Source organism: Pogoniulus pusillus, chromosome 13 (assembly GCF_015220805.1).
Source record: "Pogoniulus pusillus isolate bPogPus1 chromosome 13, bPogPus1.pri, whole genome shotgun sequence".
In the NCBI taxonomy this organism is placed as follows: domain Eukaryota; kingdom Metazoa; phylum Chordata; class Aves; order Piciformes; family Lybiidae; genus Pogoniulus; species Pogoniulus pusillus.
In genome coordinates, this window is record NC_087276.1 from 24881168 (window position 1) to 24898644 (window position 17477).

Below are 17477 nucleotides of genomic sequence, written 5' to 3' on the forward strand. Positions count from 1 at the left end.
GGAGTATCCTGAAACTACTTGCTGGAGTCTTTCCTAATCTGAGAAGTAAATTTCCCTGCCGGTTGGGGTTGTTTGTGATCAGACCTCAGCTATGCTGCATTTACAGGCCAGTAGGCATTTTTCAGCGTTCTCTACTGGGTTTCTAAATGCTAGACAGTTTGTAGTGGAAGCTGGGCAGTGCTGGTGTGATTTCAAGCTTTATTACAATGAGACCTGTTAATTCAAGTATATGTTGTATGTCAACTCATTTTAAATGTGTTTCTCTCTCTGCTCTGGAAGTAGGTTAAGACTGGAGGCTTTAATTCAAACCCTGAACTCTTTATTTTTTCAGACTTTGTAACTTTCTTCTGGAAAATCCAGATTACCCCAAGAAGGAAGGCAGAGTGGTTTTGAATCCCAGCAGCAGCCTGCTCGCCAGCCAAGACGAGACAAAGGCAAGTGAGAGTGTCCTCATCTGCAACATGCCTCTCCTACAGTCTGTGCATCTTGAGTGGAGCTTTGGATGTCTGGTTCTGTTAGTGCACATTTGTAGAGTGCTTGCTTGACCCATACCTTTATAGGAGGGCCTCTGGGTACATTTAAGCTGACATTAAATAGCAACAGTTAGTTGCTTGCAAGAAGACTTCCAAGACTTTCCTCTTTTGCTGTTGCACAGCTGCACTTTTGCCTTCAGCAAGACCTTCTGCCCTGTCTGCCTCTGAAGTGCTCGTTTTGATAAGTGAGACAAATATTCCCTGGTCATTCTGTCACACGAAGCAGACTCAACGCTCAGGTCTCTCTTTGTGTGGCCTTTAGGCATTGCCTTATCAGCCTCCTAACTGCAAATGGTTCTTACAGCTTCTTGATTTTATTGATTTTTTTCAAAAATTCCCTTGTCAAAAAAATTCTCTCAGAGCTACTTTGAGTCTGAAATAGCTTTGTGTGGCCTGTGAAAGAAATGCTGATTACCTCTTTTTATTCCTGGAAGCATCTTAACCTTGAACAAGTAAAGCTGTTTGCCCCTTCTAGAACTGAACTAGCATCCTCTTCTTGCTCCTGTCTAGAGCTAGACAGGATCCTCTCCTTGCTGTCTCATGTATCCATACACAATGACTTGAAATGCCAGGGTGGGGTGCAGCTCAGGGTAGATTTACCCACACAAGCACAAAAACCAGTAGGCTTCACACTCACACTGTGCTCTGAGTCTGTGGTTAGATAGGTGCTCAGGCTGGGTGCCACGTAACCTGAATTTTGGTGGGCTCACAGAAGGTCCTGATGAATGACAGCATGGCTTGGGATGTTCTTGTGTGTATTTATATATGTAGTGAGAAAGAGATACTTTATGTCTTTCACATTTTCTCCTTAGGTGCCTAAAGTGGACTACTTTGACTTCTCCAAGCTCACCCCACTTGATCAACGGTGCTTTGTCCAGGCTGCTGACCTCCTTATGGCAGACTTCAAAATGCTGAGCAGCCAAGACATTAAGTGGGCACTACACGAACTCAAGGGACACTATGCAATCACAAGAAAGGTTCTCCAGTTCATGTCTCTTTTCCTTCCTAGGATTATCTTCTGTATCTGTGCAGAGCAGTACAATGGCTTTTGCTTTACTACACCATCTACTAGCATGTGGTTATGGGGCTTTTAATCATCTTCCTTTCCTTTGAAGAAGTATTAATCCATTTAGCAGAGGCTTGCAAAATTTGTTGGGCAGGCAGAATGCTACAAGAAGTTTTTACTTTCTCTAATAGGAAAACTGGGGAAGCCCCAGCTAGTTGATGGCAGGTGGTGAATTAAACTGAGAAGTGTTCCTGTACACGGCAGCTGAAGTGTGGTTATTGCTGATAAAGCCTAGACATACAGCTAAATCTTAAAACATTTAACTGCTGCTATTCTGGGAGTGGGTCAAAAGTAGGGCCATGAGAATGGTCAGGGGGCATCTCTCCTACATCAACAGGCTGAGGAAGCTGGGATTGTTCAGCCTGGAGAAGAGGTTCTGGGGATACCTAACAGGAACCTTCAGTACTTGAAGGAGGTCTACAAGAGGGCTGGAAAGGGACTGTTCCCAGGGGACAATGGTTTGAAATTAGAGGAGATTTAGATTGGATGTTAGGAACAAGTTCTTTACCACGAGGGTGGTAGAACATCAGAACAAGTTGCCCAGAGAGGTATTTGAGGCCCCATCTCTGGGAATACTGAAACTCAGACTTGACAAGACTCTGAGCAGCCTGATCTAATGAAAGATGTCCCTGCTGACTGCAGGGAGGTTGGACTAGATGACCTTTGGAGGTCCCTTCCAACCTAATTCGTTCTATGACTTACCCACAACTTGTCTGTCTCTTCACTTGCCTGAGTGCAGAGTAGTTGAACTTTTCTTCTTTAAACTAAAGACCCAAACTCAGCACCAGAAATCCCAGCCAGCTCTTTTACACCAGTGGACATCATCTATTTTAGAGTTAATAACTGAAGGGTTGTGGAGTGTTGGTCAGCTATTTTGTTTTTATGGAAGGGTTGCTTTATGAGTACATAAAGCAACAAGATGAGAAAGGGAAGAAGTGTATTTGCCTCTATAATGGAGCGTTTGGCTTTCTGATTTTGAATCAGTTTTGCACGTGTTTGCACTGTGCTTCCATTTGAAGTATGTGCTGCTTCTGTTTCCTTCCAGGAACAGAAAGGATTTGAGTCTGTGTTACTGTTTTCTAGGCCTTTTCAGATGCTATCAAAAAATGGCAGGAGCTGTCTCCTGAAACCATCGGGAAACGCAAAAGGAGGAAAGAAATGAATCAGTATTCATACATAGACTTCAAATTCGAGCAAGGTAAATACCAAGCTGGATGCTTGGTGCTTTCTGCATTACCATGGTAAGCAGAGCTGGCTTGCAGCAGAAAGGTTTATTCCTGAAGGGATGTGTTTGCAGCAAAAGAGGTTCTGCCTCAACACAAGGGGGAACTTCTTTACTGTAAGGGTCCCAGAGCACTGGAACAGGTTCCCCAGAGAGGTTGTGGTGTCTCCTATGGAGGCTTTCAAGGCCTGTCTGGATGTGTTCCTCTGTGATCTGTATTAGATAGTATTGTCCTGCTCTGGCAGGGGGGTTGGCCTCGATGATCTCCTTGGGTCCCTTCCAACCCCTAACATCCTGTGGTCCCAAACCAACTTTGCTTCCATCACTGCCTGGTGCCTATTTTGGAGATACTCTTCATTAGTACCTCTGTTTGTTACAGTTCTGTGTTTGAGATGCTGGAGTTTGGTGTGTGGTGGCAGGAGTATTTAAGCTTTGTTCTGGCTGCTCCATCTCATTTCATTGTGCCTTTAACTCTGCTCTAGGGGATGTGAAAATTGAGAAGCGCATGTTCTTCCTGGAGAACAAGAGACGGCACTGGAGGTCCTATGACAAGCTGTCTCTTCTCCCACCAGTGCTGCTGGAGAAGGAATTCTATGAGCAGAAAGTTAAAGAGATGGCAGAGGTGAGTGGTAGGAGCAACTTTGATCTTGTGTTGGAAACGGCTTTAACTACTGTGGAGGTCTTGGCCTTAAACATGGAAATCTGCTTCTTGGAGAAATTCAAACACTGAGAAAAGCATTGACTAAGTGACTCCCTTTGCCCTTTCCTGCCTCTTTATGTGCATGGCTACCTCATTTTCCAAGGGAAAAAAGTCAAGCATTGAGTTCCATACTTAGATAAATTATCTATCTGCTCCCTTTCTAAATGCTGTTCAGGCCCCCTTTTTTTTGTATGAAGTAGTAAAAGCTCTGATAATTATTTTTCTCTAATTGTCAGCAGGCTTCTCTGCTTCTGTAGGGCTTGGAATTGCAGCTCTGTGTTGGTGGTGAATAATGACTAGGCCCAAATCAGTGTGTCCACTCACTCTGCTGCCTTCTGGAAGTTGGCAGGTCTGTGCCTCCAGAACATCTTGTCCTGGCCTGAAGGCCATATGTTTCAAAGCAGAATCCTCCAAAGCCTGTGTTGTTGTCTTGCCTTCTTAGCCTGAGGAAGGACTCAATTCACAGCTCTGCACCTACAGCCCTTTCTGAAGTAGCTCCTTAAAGATCTTTGTCTCTTGGGCAGATGGATAGTGTCTCCTTTTTAACACAAAACTAATGTTCCTTGGGGCTTTCTCTGGAGGAGCCCATTGAGTGAGATCATCACTGGCCATGGAAACCTGAGCCAGCAGCCCTCCATAATATAGAATTCTCTTCTTTGTTCTTCTTGCCTTTGCTTCTCCCATCTGTTTTAGCTGAATCATAAATAGCCTAATGGATTGGAAGGATGGGCTGAGTGATGCTGTAAGGAGACAGTGAGCCTTTTGTGGTGGCTTGTTAGCCTTGAGATAATGTAAGTGTGTAGTGTAGAGGCTGGAAAGCTGCTTTATTCTGTAAATACAGATGCATGTGTCTCTCTTGCAGCACGCAGACTTTCTCCTTGCTCTGCAGATGAATGAGGAGCAGTATCAGAAGGTCAGTATATGTAATGTGGACCACTGAGTTCAGCTTATGCATAGACACTGTTTTGCACTTCTTGCTCCACAGATTTGATTTCTGGAGCTTTCCTGAAGCTGCATTTTCATTGTGCTGGTTCTGCTGAGCTGGCAAAACCTGCTCAGTGTGTGTTGGCTGGCTTTTAGCAAAGGTAGGAGCTGAGTCCAGGAAGAAGGTATTGACGCATGTAATGATCCTGCAGTAATTCAGTCAGCTGCTGCTTGTGTCTTTACTGGCCACAACAAACATTGCAACAGAGTAGTAGCAGGTTTATTCTTGCTACCACCATTATGGCTCTTGAAAATAGATTTGCTGCTGCTGGAGCTCTGCCAGCAGAAAGGCCTTCCTCATTGGCAGAGGGGACTCTGAGAAAATCTGTGGATCAGATCTTTCTCTTTAAACAAAAGGGAGATGAGTTAGAGAACAGTTCAGCAGCTGTGGATCACCTTTGCTCTCTCAATGGCCATTTCACTGGACCTTTTGAAGAAGTGGTCACACTTATTTTTTTAAACAGTGGCAAGCTTCTCCACTCCTGCAGTGAAGAAGCCAAGAAAGTCTCCAGGCAGATGGGTAAACATTCTTTGAGAGGGCAAAAGATAAGAAGTGTGATTTTCTTATGGGGTTTTTTTTCCCAGCATGAATGGTTGTGCCCTCTGCTGCTTCCCTGTCATTGCAGCTTTCCAAACCAGAGAAGCTTCTCTGCCTGGGAGCTAAGAATTATTAAACACCACGAGTTGTGTAGATTTTTTTTGGTACCTGTCAAACAGGACATGTAGATGTTAAATTACTTAAAAGTGAGTTTCTAGTAGTTGGAGGATTTTGACCACTAAATAGGGTATCTCATGGAATGGTGTACATAGAATCATAGAATCAACCAGGTTGGAAGAGACCTCCAAGATCATCCAGTCCAACCTAGCACCCAGCCCTAACCAATCAACTAGACCATGGCACTAAGTGCCTCATCCAGGCTTTTCTTGAAGACCCCCAGGGACGGTGCCTCCACCACCTCCCTGGGCAGCCCATTCCAATGGGAAATCACTCTCTCTGTGAAGAACTTCTTCCTAATATCCAGCCTAGACCTACCCTGGAACAACTTGAGACTGTGTCCCCTTGTTCTATTGCTGGTTGCCTGGGAGAAGAGGCCACCCCCCACCTGGCTACAATGCCCCTTCAGGTAGTTGTAGACAGTAATAAGATCACTCCTGAGCCTCCTCTGTTGCTCTGCCTTACAATTAGCACTGACATTGTTTATGGCCCGCAGTTGTATGAGTCTGTCTGTTGCTGTTCTGATGATGCTGATACCTCTGTCTGTGGCTGCAGGATGGTCAGATGATAGAGTGCCGCTGTTGTTATGGAGAGTTTGCCTTTGAAGAGCTAACTCAGTGTGCAGATGGTCACTTGTTCTGCAAGGAGTGCCTAATTAAGTATGCTCAGGAGGCAGTCTTTGGCTCTGGGAAGGTAAGATTTTCCCACCTGGAAAATTTCCTAAGGGGAAAACGGGGGAAGATGGGTAAGCTGCTTTTGGGAGCTCATGCTGCTGTTCACGTAGTGTTGTTGCTTAAATCTGATGTAATTATTTCCCAGGAAATATCTGAATAGAATTTATATCCTGAAATCCAAATCCAACCAGTCAGTCTCACCATCAGGTGAAGCCAACAACTTCACAGTGGGATCCTTGCTGAACAGGATTTCAGTTTGCTAACCTCCATCCTTTGTGCTCCATGCTCAGCAACTTGAATCGTTAGGAAAATTTTCTCCATCATTCATAGTGACAACAACTTGCACTCATCTGATTTTTATCTTCTACTTGAAAGCAAATAGTATCTGCACAGAGAACATGCTCTTATCTCTGACTGGGCCAGTCTCCTAGCTAAGAGTTTGTCTTTCATAATATTACTGTGATCCCAACTGAATCTGGGAGTTGGTTCCTCTATGATACTATTAACCTTAGTCTCCAGTTTAACTGGCAGTTATCCTAGGACTTAGCTATAACCAAATCACTAATCTGCTCTGAGATGTGCATGCTCCTTTGCCTTGAGATATGATGATCAATCTGTGAGATGCTTTTGTACTCTGGGATCTGTATTTCATGTAGATACAGAAGCTGGCAGCTGTATTTTATGCGGCCCTATCGACAAGAATACAACATGCTGTACCTGAGCAATGACCTACTCTGTGGTCACAGTGGACTTGGAGTGGGTGAACTGTGATCCCAGCACCTTCATACTCAATGCTTGTTCAAAGCCTGCTCTGTTTGGTTAACTACTCCTGTTCTTTCTGTAGCAAACCCATTCTCTGGCAGTCATCTGCTGATTTAAGCTCCATTGTCTCTAAGCTAGGCCCTGTGCTGGTTTATTTGGAAATGTTCTAGATACTCTTTTGTCCTGGGATCTCAGCCTGAGCTCTCTCCTTCCAACCCTAGTCAGAGCTCAGCTGCATGGAAGGGAGTTGCACATGTTCATTCCCCACCAGTGAGCTGGAGAAAGTGCTGCCAGAGAACATCCTCTGTAAATACTATGAGCGGAAAGCTGAGGAGGAGGTGGCTGCTGCCTGTGCTGATGAGCTTGTCAGGTGAGTGTCCAGCAGAGGATGCAGATTGCACTTACTGTGGTAGAAAATTGTTCCCTGAAACCCTAAATGTGTGCTGACTATGAGATAGGAAGCTTTCAAAGAGCTGTATTATTAATTCAGCCTTCTTTTTATTCAACTTGGTCTGCCTTTGGCTGGGAGCAGATTAAAATTCAATAGACATGTCTCCCCTAAGATTTGCTTGCCAGCTCTGTGCTGATCCTCTAAATTACGCAGTCAAAAGCAGTGCTGAGCATATAATATTTTGATTGCAAACAGGGAAGCGATCGAAGAAATAGGAGCAAAAAGGCAGTAGTTGGCACATGCCGGCGGCAAGCGTTTGCTTGGCAGCCTTATTAACTGCCTCAGAGCTATCTCACTTAATCCACTCTCAGTGAAGAGATGTTTGGCACTCTGCATTAATGGTATCTTCTTTTCTTTTTGGGCTCTAGGTGTCCCTTCTGCAACTTCCCAGCTCTGCTGGACAGCGATGTGAAGAGGTTCAGCTGCCCTAATCCCCGCTGCAGAAAGGTAACTGGGGGATGCGTGGCCATTTGGTCTCTTCTGGAGTGCTGTGCAGGAGAACTCTCACTTCTGAGTGGCAAGTGAATGAGTATCTGCTGTGGCTGGATGGGGCAGCAGCCAAGGCTGCTTGGAAGTGTGTGGCTGGACAGATGAGTTTCAGGGCACTGTTGTTCAAAGGCAGCAGTATTCCTTTCTTTCCTTGGAAGATGTTGGTTAAAAAGACTTCTGGATGCCATAGATTGTTGTCTTACACAGAAACGTTTTAGCTGTCCAAGGAGCTGGGTCTTTAGAAGGCATAAAACCAAACTGTGATCCTTTAATGAAACTTTGGAGAACACCCTTGTGTGGTACCCTTAAGAGAATCAGCATCTGCATTTCTCTTTTATGCTGTTGCCTGAATACTTTGGATTCGGTTGGAAGTGACAAAAAACCTGTTGGAAGAACTCACTGAAATGTGAGCCATTCAAAGGGCAAAAGATCTTTGTGCTTCTCTCAAAGTTTGCTAATAACCATAACGGGAGAATCATCAGGCCCAATGGGGGGATGGAGTGGGGGAAACTTGCTGCTTCTGCACCATCTGTTCTGGGGAAAAACAGAAGCATGGAAATGTGTTTCCCAGTCTGCTGAATGTCTGCAGAACCCTGCCTGCATCTGGTGCCAATATCAGCGTTTAGCACTGAAGCTACAAAGGCGTCTTGCATAACTTTAGCCACAACAATGAATTCTCCTGCAACTTTCAGGGAGCTGCTTGTGCCCCAGCAGAGATTTCTGCTCATCTCTGACATTCCTCTGAAGTGCATTAACCTTAAGCTTGTAGCTGCCATAGCCTTGGGTTCTCATTTTGATGCCATGCCACAGTTTGCTGGTAAAAAGAAATTAGTAGGAAGTCAAATTCTGTTGCCTGGGAAAATTGCAGTTGCCGGCAGTGAACTTTTGCTTTCTGTAGTGAAAACTGAACTCACTGGGAGGAGAAAGATGCCTAAACAAAAAGCACAGTTCTGTTACTTAGATCTCTTCATCTCCAGATACCTTTTTCAGACATTCACCTCTAGCATTTGGGGAAGCAATACAATTCTGATGGAGCGTCCCAAGTACCAGAGTGAGGAGGTTCGCTGGTCACTAGGTGGCAATGTTGATTCACGTTTAAACCAACTTCTTTTTGTCTCGCTGTTCTTGCAAAACCCGAGTTGTTTTCCAAGCGTACATGTGTCAGCACCACAGAGCAAAGCTCAGGCTTGAGGAAAGTGAATGCTTCAGTGTGCAAACCGAGTCGAAGTTGCTTTTTTTATCCCTAAGCTATGTAACTGTGTAAGAGGGGTCAGTGCTGAAATGTTCCCTTTCCTTCTGGTTTGCTGTTTCATTTCCTTCCTAGCGTTACTGCCTGTCTCCCCTCCCTGGGGTTGCAGCATTCCAGCAGGCTGGATTTCTGTTTTCCTGGACAGCTTGTGTTGATTCATTAGCTGAAAATCTGCTGAGTAGCTTTATGCTGCTCTTAGAAGTCTTTAACGACTTCAAGATTTGAAGTTGAGGGTGAGGGATTTGGATAGCAGGATGTGGTGTGGTCTCACACCATCAGCTGCAGTGGTTCTTCATGCTCCTGCTATCTTGTCTCTCTCTAGAATGAAGGATTTCAGTTAATACTTTTGCTTGCAGGAAGCCATTGCCCTTAGGGAGGAAAGGGCTAATCTAGGGAACTCTTCAGAGGCTGGAGAGAGGATGCATTGGCTTTGCTAGCAGTGCCTCTGGCAGCCTCGGTGGGGGTGATGACTGATCCTGGAAGAAGTATTTCTCCAGTTGGAAGGACTGCACTTGCACAGCTGAACCTGAAGTAAGGGGAAGTGTGGAAAGGGAAAGGTCAAAAATGTGCCTCCCCTGAAGCTTCAAGGCTCTTCAGGGGTGGGTAGAGGAGGACCAGATGGTGGACCTGTTATATTTCTGTGCTCCATCACCTGGATCTTTTGTCTTGCTTTGAGAATTCATGTTGCTACTCTGAGGCTTTCATTTAAATTTTCCAGAGAGGTTGCTTCATATTTGGGCCAGCTATGGATATGTTGTCAAGTAACTGATGGGAACCAGCTGGAAGCCTTCATTTTGACTGTATATATGTATGCTGGGCTCAGTAAGAGGAGCTGTAGGCATACACAGGTCACTACTTATGCATCTCACCTGTAGTTCCCATCATTTTGCACCTTGCAGGGGTCAAAATATGGCTAATTGTAACCTGAGCAACGGTCAGAACTGCTGGTTGCCTTCTGTGCCTGAATGGCTGCATGGGGAGCATGCATATGAGCCTACACCATCTGCCAGGGCCACCATGACTCCAGCTGTGGGGCATGAAGTTTGGCTTCTAGTTAGGTGGCAAGAGCTTGAATCTTAATATCACAAACTGCAGGGTGGAGGAAAAGCTTAATTAAGGGAATGCATTGCCCAAGACACCCTTTGGATGCGTTCTGTGTGTGTGCAGTGTGACCCAGTGCTGAGGAGAGACAGCTTTTGCTCAGACCTACCTGAGGATTTGGGCTCTGTAACAGATTTTAAGGTTTTGCTTTATAACAGGTTGCTGACCATGCATGGAGCCCAAGGACAGGAGGCTTTGCCTGTCTGCTCTATCAACCTCCATCTTATTCTGCGCAAGGATCACTGCGTGAAAGCAGTGCTTGAATTTCATCATCTCTAATGATGCTTGCTTCTCCCTCTGCTCTGACACAGCAAACCAGAGCTGGCAATGCTGGGGAACCTAGGAGAGGCACATGTTGCTTGCTGACTTGTGCAGCACTGGGAAGTGAGGGGGCACTTCTGCACTTTGGGGGAAGTGCTGCTTGCCACCAGAAAAGGAAGTCCATCCTTTCTCCTCCCCAACCCCCATGCTGTTGGGGAAGACAAGGCTTTTGTTCCCAGCTGCTCGCTGTGCTGCGGGTGGGGGGAGATGGTCTCCCCTCTTTGCAGTCTCAGCACAAAGCATTGCAGGGCTTTCAGCCAGCCAAGAGATGGGGAGGTGAAAGCTGCTGTTGCCATGGAAATCATGCATGCACAGAGAAGCGATGTCCCTCCGGTGCTGGAGAGCTCGAAACCCTCCACTCATTTCATAGTGTTGAAATGTTTCATAGGCCATATTGCAGGGACTTGTATTTCCAAGACTTTTCCTTAAAAAAAACTCCTCACCTCCTTTTGCATAGCTTTAAAACCTTTTAAGCTGTTACTTTATTGTGCTGGGTTGTTACCTGCCTTGGTGCTGGCTGGCTTAAGAGGTGATGGTGCGTGGCTACATGGGGCGAAATCCCATTGCCCTCAACTGCCCTTCGTGTCCAGGGCTCCTTAGTGCTCTCAGCTAATGAGGCTGTGTTTGGCCAGAGGGTTTGCCTGCTGGGTCTCTAAATTGTCACACTGGAGAAATGAGCAGTGATGAGCCTGTGTCAGGTGGATAAAATCTCCACTCTTGCCTTTTTGTCTTCATGCTCTCTAGCCACAGCAATCCTTGGGTGCACTTCTAATTTGCAGGAGTAAGACTCGGTGTTTTGAGGCACTTCTTTTTCAGATGCTGGAATGTCTCCAGATTGATTTGAAGGTGCTGGCTAGGAACAGATGTACCCAGCTGCTTTTAACCTTAATTTTCTGTTGGAAGCAAGACAGGCTTAAGCCTGTACAGAGCTCTGCCTAGCAGGCTGTCTGAACATGGCTTCTCATAGCAGGGTGGTAGCATCTCATCCACAACTGATGGCAATAAGCATAAGTCATGTTGTATGGTTTGCAGCAAGCAACTCTGATGTGAGCAACTATGTTTAAATAAATCTTTGCATGGTCAACAAGACCTAGGGAAGGAGCTGAGGAGCATGCTGCAGTGCCTGCAGCTCTATAATCATCTTTATGGACCTGCTCCAACAGTTTGATGTCCTCCAGCACAAGAAGGACCTTGAAGTGTTAGAGCAGGTCCAGAGAAGGGCCATGAAGATGATCAGAGGGCTGCAGTAACTGCCTTGTGGGAGCAGGCTGAGAGTTAGAGTTGTTCAGCTTGGAGAAAAAAAGACTCTGAGGAGATAGCATAGCAACCTTCCAGTACCTGAAAGGGGCCTACAAGAAAGCTGGGGAAGTACTTTGTACAAGGGCTTGTAGTGACAGAATGAGGGACAATGGACTTCAGCTGAAAGGGGGGAGATTTAGGCTGGATAGTAGGAACAAATTCTTTATAGTGAGAGTGGTGAGGCACTGGAACAGGTTGTCTAGGAAAGCTGTGAATGCCTGCCCCCTGGAAGTCTTCAAGGCCATGCTGGACCAGCAGCCTGGTCTACTGGAAGACATCCCTGCCCATGGCGGGGGGTTTGGAACTAGATGATCTTTAAGATCCCTTTCCAACCCAAACCATTCTGTGCTGGGGCACAGGGCTGCTTGTGGTTCAGAGGTAGGTGAGGAGGCAGCCCCAAACACCTCTGATCCACTTACAAATGTTTCATAGGATGCAAGGAGAAATATTTGTGTAATCAAGGTCCCAGCAGCAGGGAGTGTTAAGGATGACAGCAGACATCCAAGGATGTCACCCAGCATGCACCACAGGGCCTATTACTTTTGTGCTAGAGACTGGCCCACTGCTATCCTGCCCAGCTCCAAATGTGCCATGGGTTTAGGCTTAACCCATACCAAGATCTGTCACTGACAAGGGTGTGTGTGCTACATGGAAAAAATTTGTTCTGGTTGGAGCAATTGAGCTTGTCCAAAATGCCTCAGAGTAGGATGTGCATATGGAGAATTACTTAATTCTCCCTGGTTTGCAACATGTTTTCCCAGCTGTTGAAGGCTGCTGTCTCATTCAGCTTCCTGACAGCAGTGCAAACATTTTGAAGGTCCCATGGCCCCATCTCATTTTCTCCTCAGCCATTCTTATTGCTGCTCTTTGTATGCTCTTCCCTGAGTCTATTTATTTGGATTTGATTGTTACTTAGAGCTTAGCCCCACAGCTTTAATGGAGAGCAGAGCCGAAGGTGGCACTCCCTTATGGCAGACCCCTGTAATGTCTTTCTGGTGGCTATGACCTCAAGGCCCAACTCCTGCATTTAAATTCTCAGCCTCCTGTGTGTGTATGAATGCAGCCTAGCAGAATTTGGAACAAGGAATCAAGGGAAATGTGGTGTGGAGAACCTTGCTTCATGCCTTATTGTGGGGGTTGGGAATAAAGCACTCGTCATTGTAGAGATAGGATGAAGGGGAATGGATTGAAGCTCTGGGAGGGTAGATTTGGACTGAATATTAGAAAGAAATTCACATTCTGGTTGAAAAAGACCTCCAGGATCGTCAAGTGCAACTGTTATCCCTACTCTACAAAGTTCACCCTTAAACCATATCCTCAAGCACCACTTGCAAACAGCTTTTGAACACACCCAGGGTTGGTGACTCCACCACCTCCCTGGGCAGCTCATTCCAATGCCTGACCACTCTTGCTGGGAAAAAATGTTTCCTAATGTCCAGTCTAAACCTACCCAGTTGCAGCTTGAGACCATTCCCACTTTTTCTATCATTGTTTATCTGTGAGAAGAGACCAGCACCAGCCTCTCCACAACATCCTTTCAGTAAGGGTGGTGAGACTGAAGCCCAGGAAGGTCATGGGTGCCCCCTCCTAGAAGGTGTTTAAGGCCAGGTGAGGTGACACCAGTCTGGGCTCCTCAATTCAGGAGAGATGCTGAGATACTGGAATGTGTCCAGAGAAGGACAACAAAGCTGGTGAGGGGCCTGGAGCACAGCCCTGTGAGGAGAGGCTGAGGGAGCTGGGAGTGTGCAGCCTGGAGAAGAGGAGGCTCTGGGGTGACCTCATTGCTGTCTACAACTACCTGAAGGGAGGCTGTAGCCAGGTTGGTTTGGTCTCTTTTTCCAGGCAATCAGCAACAGAACAAGGGGTCTTAAGTTGTGTGTGGGGAGGTCTAGGCTGGATGTTAGGAGGAAGTTGTTGGCAGAGAGAGTTGATTTGCATTGGAATGGCTGCCCAGGTGGAGTCACCATCCCTGGAGGTGTTGAAGCAAAGCCTGGATGAGGCACTTAGTGCCATGGTCTAGGTGATTGGACAGGGCTGGGTGCTAGGTTGGCCTGGATGATCTTGGAGGTCTCTTCCAGCCTGGTTGATTCTATGACTTCTCTGACACCTTAAGCAATCTGGTCGAGTGGGAGGTGTCTCTGCCCATGGCAGGGGGGCTGGAACTAGATGATCTTCAATGTTGCTTTCAACCCAAACCATCTTGTGAATCTATGCCTTCATGTGCTTTTGTCTGTAGGCCTGGCCCCTGCTGATTACTGGTCTAAGCTATCTTTTTTTTCGTAACTACCATCTTCCTCCTCAGCTCCGCATCCCTGAAGCCTGCTGCTGCCGAGCTCCCAGCGCCTTGCCCGCACCCTTTTTAAAGGAGCGGTGCGCATGGGAACACTCTGGGCTCTGACACTGCCAAACCCACAACAAATGGCAAGTTTCCGTCTGTCATCTCTGTGGGCTCTGAGGCACTCGGCGGCCGGGCAGGCGATTTTCATTTTTCTTCCATAAAAGGACATGGGAAACTCGTCTGCAGCAGCGGCAGCAGCAGCAGCACTGAGCGCTCCGTGCTGCAGGCGGGCGGGCGAGCCGCGATGCTATCGGCGGCAGCGCTGCAGCGGAGCCCAGCGATTTGCGTATCGCTCCTCTAAGGGATGGGCAGGAGGGGAGGGACCAAGGCCGAAGGTGGGGTTGAGGTGATTGTAAGCGGCAGATACCATCGCAGAAGATTTTTTTATTGCCAAGGCCTAAAGGAACAGAGATAACAAAGAGTGCTGCTGGTACAGCAAAGCTGTAAAAGTAGAGGCTGGTGTAGGAGGTGTACACGTGTGCGAAACCATGCGGGCTGGCCTGGCACGGAGCCTAGGGACAGTGTTTCGTGGGGTAGTGCTGAGAGTTGGGAGGTCTTCTCATCCCCGATTTTATGCTGGGCAAGCTGCTTGTCTTTGGTGGGAGGCTGGAAGGGGAACAAGTGAAAACCATATGCCAAGAGCTGTATTTCCTTTCCTGAAGCTGGACAGTTGCATGCCAGCAGTTTCCTTCCTGATGATAGGGAGCATCCAGGAAACCCAGGGACCAGGAATGAGTTGTTCCCCCTGGATGTAATCCCACTGCTTGCTCTCCGGTCTGGGGCAGGAGCAGTCACAAGAATTGAGTGGTGCCAGCATTAGTTTGCTGCTAAATGTCTCTTTCCAGAGAGGAGGCACAATAAATGCCCCTAGATCACTCACCTTTTCTATATACCTGATACTCCTCCTTGAGAGACAGGCAGGAAGGGGCTGTAGGAGCTCAGATAATAACCTCACTTGGAAAGAGGTCAGGAGTGGGCTGGGGTTCATTTCTGTGGTAAAGTGGTGAGGCTCCATCAGTGGGAGCTCAGGTGCTGCTGCTTTTACAAGGTCAAGTCTATTTATGCAGTGGTATGTGGAAATGCTTCTCTTGATAAATGAGTCTGGCAGGAGGAGAGGGCGAAGCCCAGCCTGGAAAGAGACCTGAGGAAAGAGGTCAGTTGAAATTGGGTATCTGTCTCTTAAAGGAGTTTATAAAAAAGCTGCTGAAAGCAAGAACTCAAGCTAGTCCCTTTAAAAATAGACTCTAAGTTAGTGCAATTTCAAGCAACAAAGCTTACTCCTGTGCTTGCTCTCTGCCTTATATAGCAATATCCATTCAGTGAAAAGGCAATTCTCCTGCTGTTTGCTGACCACTGAATACCTCTCTGGCAGGTCCATAAGAGGCAGCAGCACTGTCTTCCCCTCACAGCTTTGTCCTTTCCTGAGGAAAGATCCAGAGGTCAGAAGCTGAACACAACTTCACGCGGGGATGGAAATTTCAATCTCAACGGTCTGGGCTCACCTACGCTTCCTGGGCACAGCCTGCCATCATTTAGGGAAAGGAGCCACTGAGCGTGGCTGCAAACCTTTGGTGGTTGGTGTAAGCACGTAGTGGTGGTGTCTTTGAAGATGAGCTGATGAATTCTATGAGGAATTGGATAAGAGCACCCCAGGTGGGTGGTGCTAGAGTGCGAAAGGTCTTTGGCTGCCTTGAACATGGTAAGTTGCTGGAGCAATCCTGTAGCCAAACTGCCAGGGCTGGAAGGACCCTGAAGGCGTTAGTTGTGCTGAGGGTGGAGCAGGTTGCAGGCTGAGATCAGCTGTAAGCTTTGTCTTTTCCTCCTGGGTCCCTTTTGGAAGAGAAAAGGAGGTGATATATTGTTCTGCTTCATGCAGGGAACAAGCAACAGAATAATGTGTTATGATCAGCATAGCATCAGGGAGAAATCCCAGATCTGTCTGGGCCAGAGTGCTCAGACTGCCTGATTTGACTTTTTAAAGAGTGAGGTAACCTAGCTCCTGTCATTTGGCTGTCCTTACAACAGGTAGTGATGCCACCAAACTGCCCTGGGACTGCTGTGGGAGTGTAGTGCAGTAACCCACAGCAGCAAGGGTGAGCATGAGGTTAAAACTCTGTCCATCGCTACTTGTATGTGCAGAGCATCAGAGCAGGCTTAGCTGCTGCAATGGAAATAGAGGGGTTTGAAAAAGGCTGTTCCCAAGCCAAATTAAAAACATTGTTCTAACCTTACCCAAGAAGCTACATCTTCCCTCTTTCCTCCCCCTCACATTCCTCTCATAGCAATCACTGATCTCTAACCTCAGCTTCATCTGCCACAGCTAACCACTTTAAAAATGCACTTAACCCCCCCCGACTCTCTTGGTACACCTCATCATGCTGTACCTCAGCACTTCCAGGGGCAGAGCTATCTTTGGAGGGGCATGAGTCAGCAGTGGAGGTTTTGAATAGGCTTGTGTCAGGGCAGCTGATGACTGTGTGCAGAGCACTGAGATTGGCCTAACCTGGTGTGTGTAGTGCAAGGAGGTGTTTTGCTTCTCCTTTCTGTTTGCACATAGACAGAATTCAGCAGATGACAGCCATCAGACTTCCTGAGCTAATAGAAGGCTGCTGCAGGCAGTGTCCATTTTGGAGGCTGTCAGGAGAGTTTGTTTCCTAATTTGGTCACAGTGTGCTCAGGGCTGGCCTGCCTGCCTTTTTTTTCCCTTTTTAAAAACACCCATCCCTTTCTATCACTGTCGTGGAGGGGAAGCTGTTGGTGTTAGAGAACCTTTAGCTTCTCTCACTTCCTTTCTGCTGAGGAAGTGATACTTGGCAGGTCCCTCTGAAAAAGAAACACACTTCTACAGCTGATCTTGCCAGTTGTGTGCTTTTTCTCTTTGCCACTCTTTGGTGAGCTCATCTCAGTGAGCCTGTTGGGTTTTTTTTAATCCATTCTGGGTGGTTATCCAAAGCCTTCATGCTAGAGGACTTTGGAATAGTTCTCTTCAGTGACTGAGAGAGCTGTGCTGCAGCTAAATAGCATAATGACACTGATAAGCTGATAAATAGCGAGGGAGAGACCATGTGCTTTTTGTTTCACACTGCCATTGACAAGAGGCCTGACATGCAGGGAGCTGTAAATGCCAAACATGGGGAGAAGAAACAATGTGGCTTGGTCAGCTCTTCTAGAAGACCTTTGGAAGTTAAGCTGTCTTGCAAATCCTCTGAATCTAGGGACCACCAACCTCTTTAGAAGATGCCTGTTTTTTGCTCTTAGAGAAGAGTCAGCTCCAAACAATCTGCCTTCCTGACGAGCAGGGGACATTTCAGCCCTTCTGTCCATGTGTGAGTTTTCCTTCAGCAACAGGAACAGTTCAGTCACCAACACCAAACTTGTAGGCCTCCTTGTTACTTGTTTTTCCTTTTCTCCTTCTTTCCCTCCCAAGCCTAGCATAGAACTAAAAAGTTTCAAGGTGATGCAGTTGAGGATGCAGCTGCAGCAGCTTTATTCAGTGTGATTGGGAAGCTGCTGTATGCCTTGCGTTGTTCTGAAGCTGTTAAGGGAGCTGTTATCTGTGGTAGAGAAGACTCC

General features: G+C 46.9%; 1 protein-coding gene across 10 annotated transcripts in view; it reads left to right on the forward strand.

Moving 5' to 3' along the window:
* The window catches only part of RNF216 (ring finger protein 216), an 89753-nt gene that overhangs the window by 25712 nt on the left and 46564 nt on the right, over positions 1–17477 (forward strand). For 9 of the 10 annotated variants that reach the window (XM_064153612.1, XM_064153610.1, XM_064153615.1 and 6 more), the window contains 8 exons: positions 332–434; positions 1346–1510; positions 2683–2797; positions 3304–3443; positions 4384–4434; positions 5776–5913; positions 6878–7026; positions 7476–7554. In XM_064153612.1, coding sequence (XP_064009682.1) covers positions 332–434; positions 1346–1510; positions 2683–2797; positions 3304–3443; positions 4384–4434; positions 5776–5913; positions 6878–7026; positions 7476–7554 — 940 coding nt within the window. Of the gene's footprint in view, positions 1–331; positions 435–1345; positions 1511–2682; positions 2798–3303; positions 3444–4383; positions 4435–5775; positions 5914–6877; positions 7027–7475; positions 7555–15276; positions 16165–17477 lie in introns of those variants that run through there. The other variant, XM_064153619.1, reaches the window with a different exon arrangement.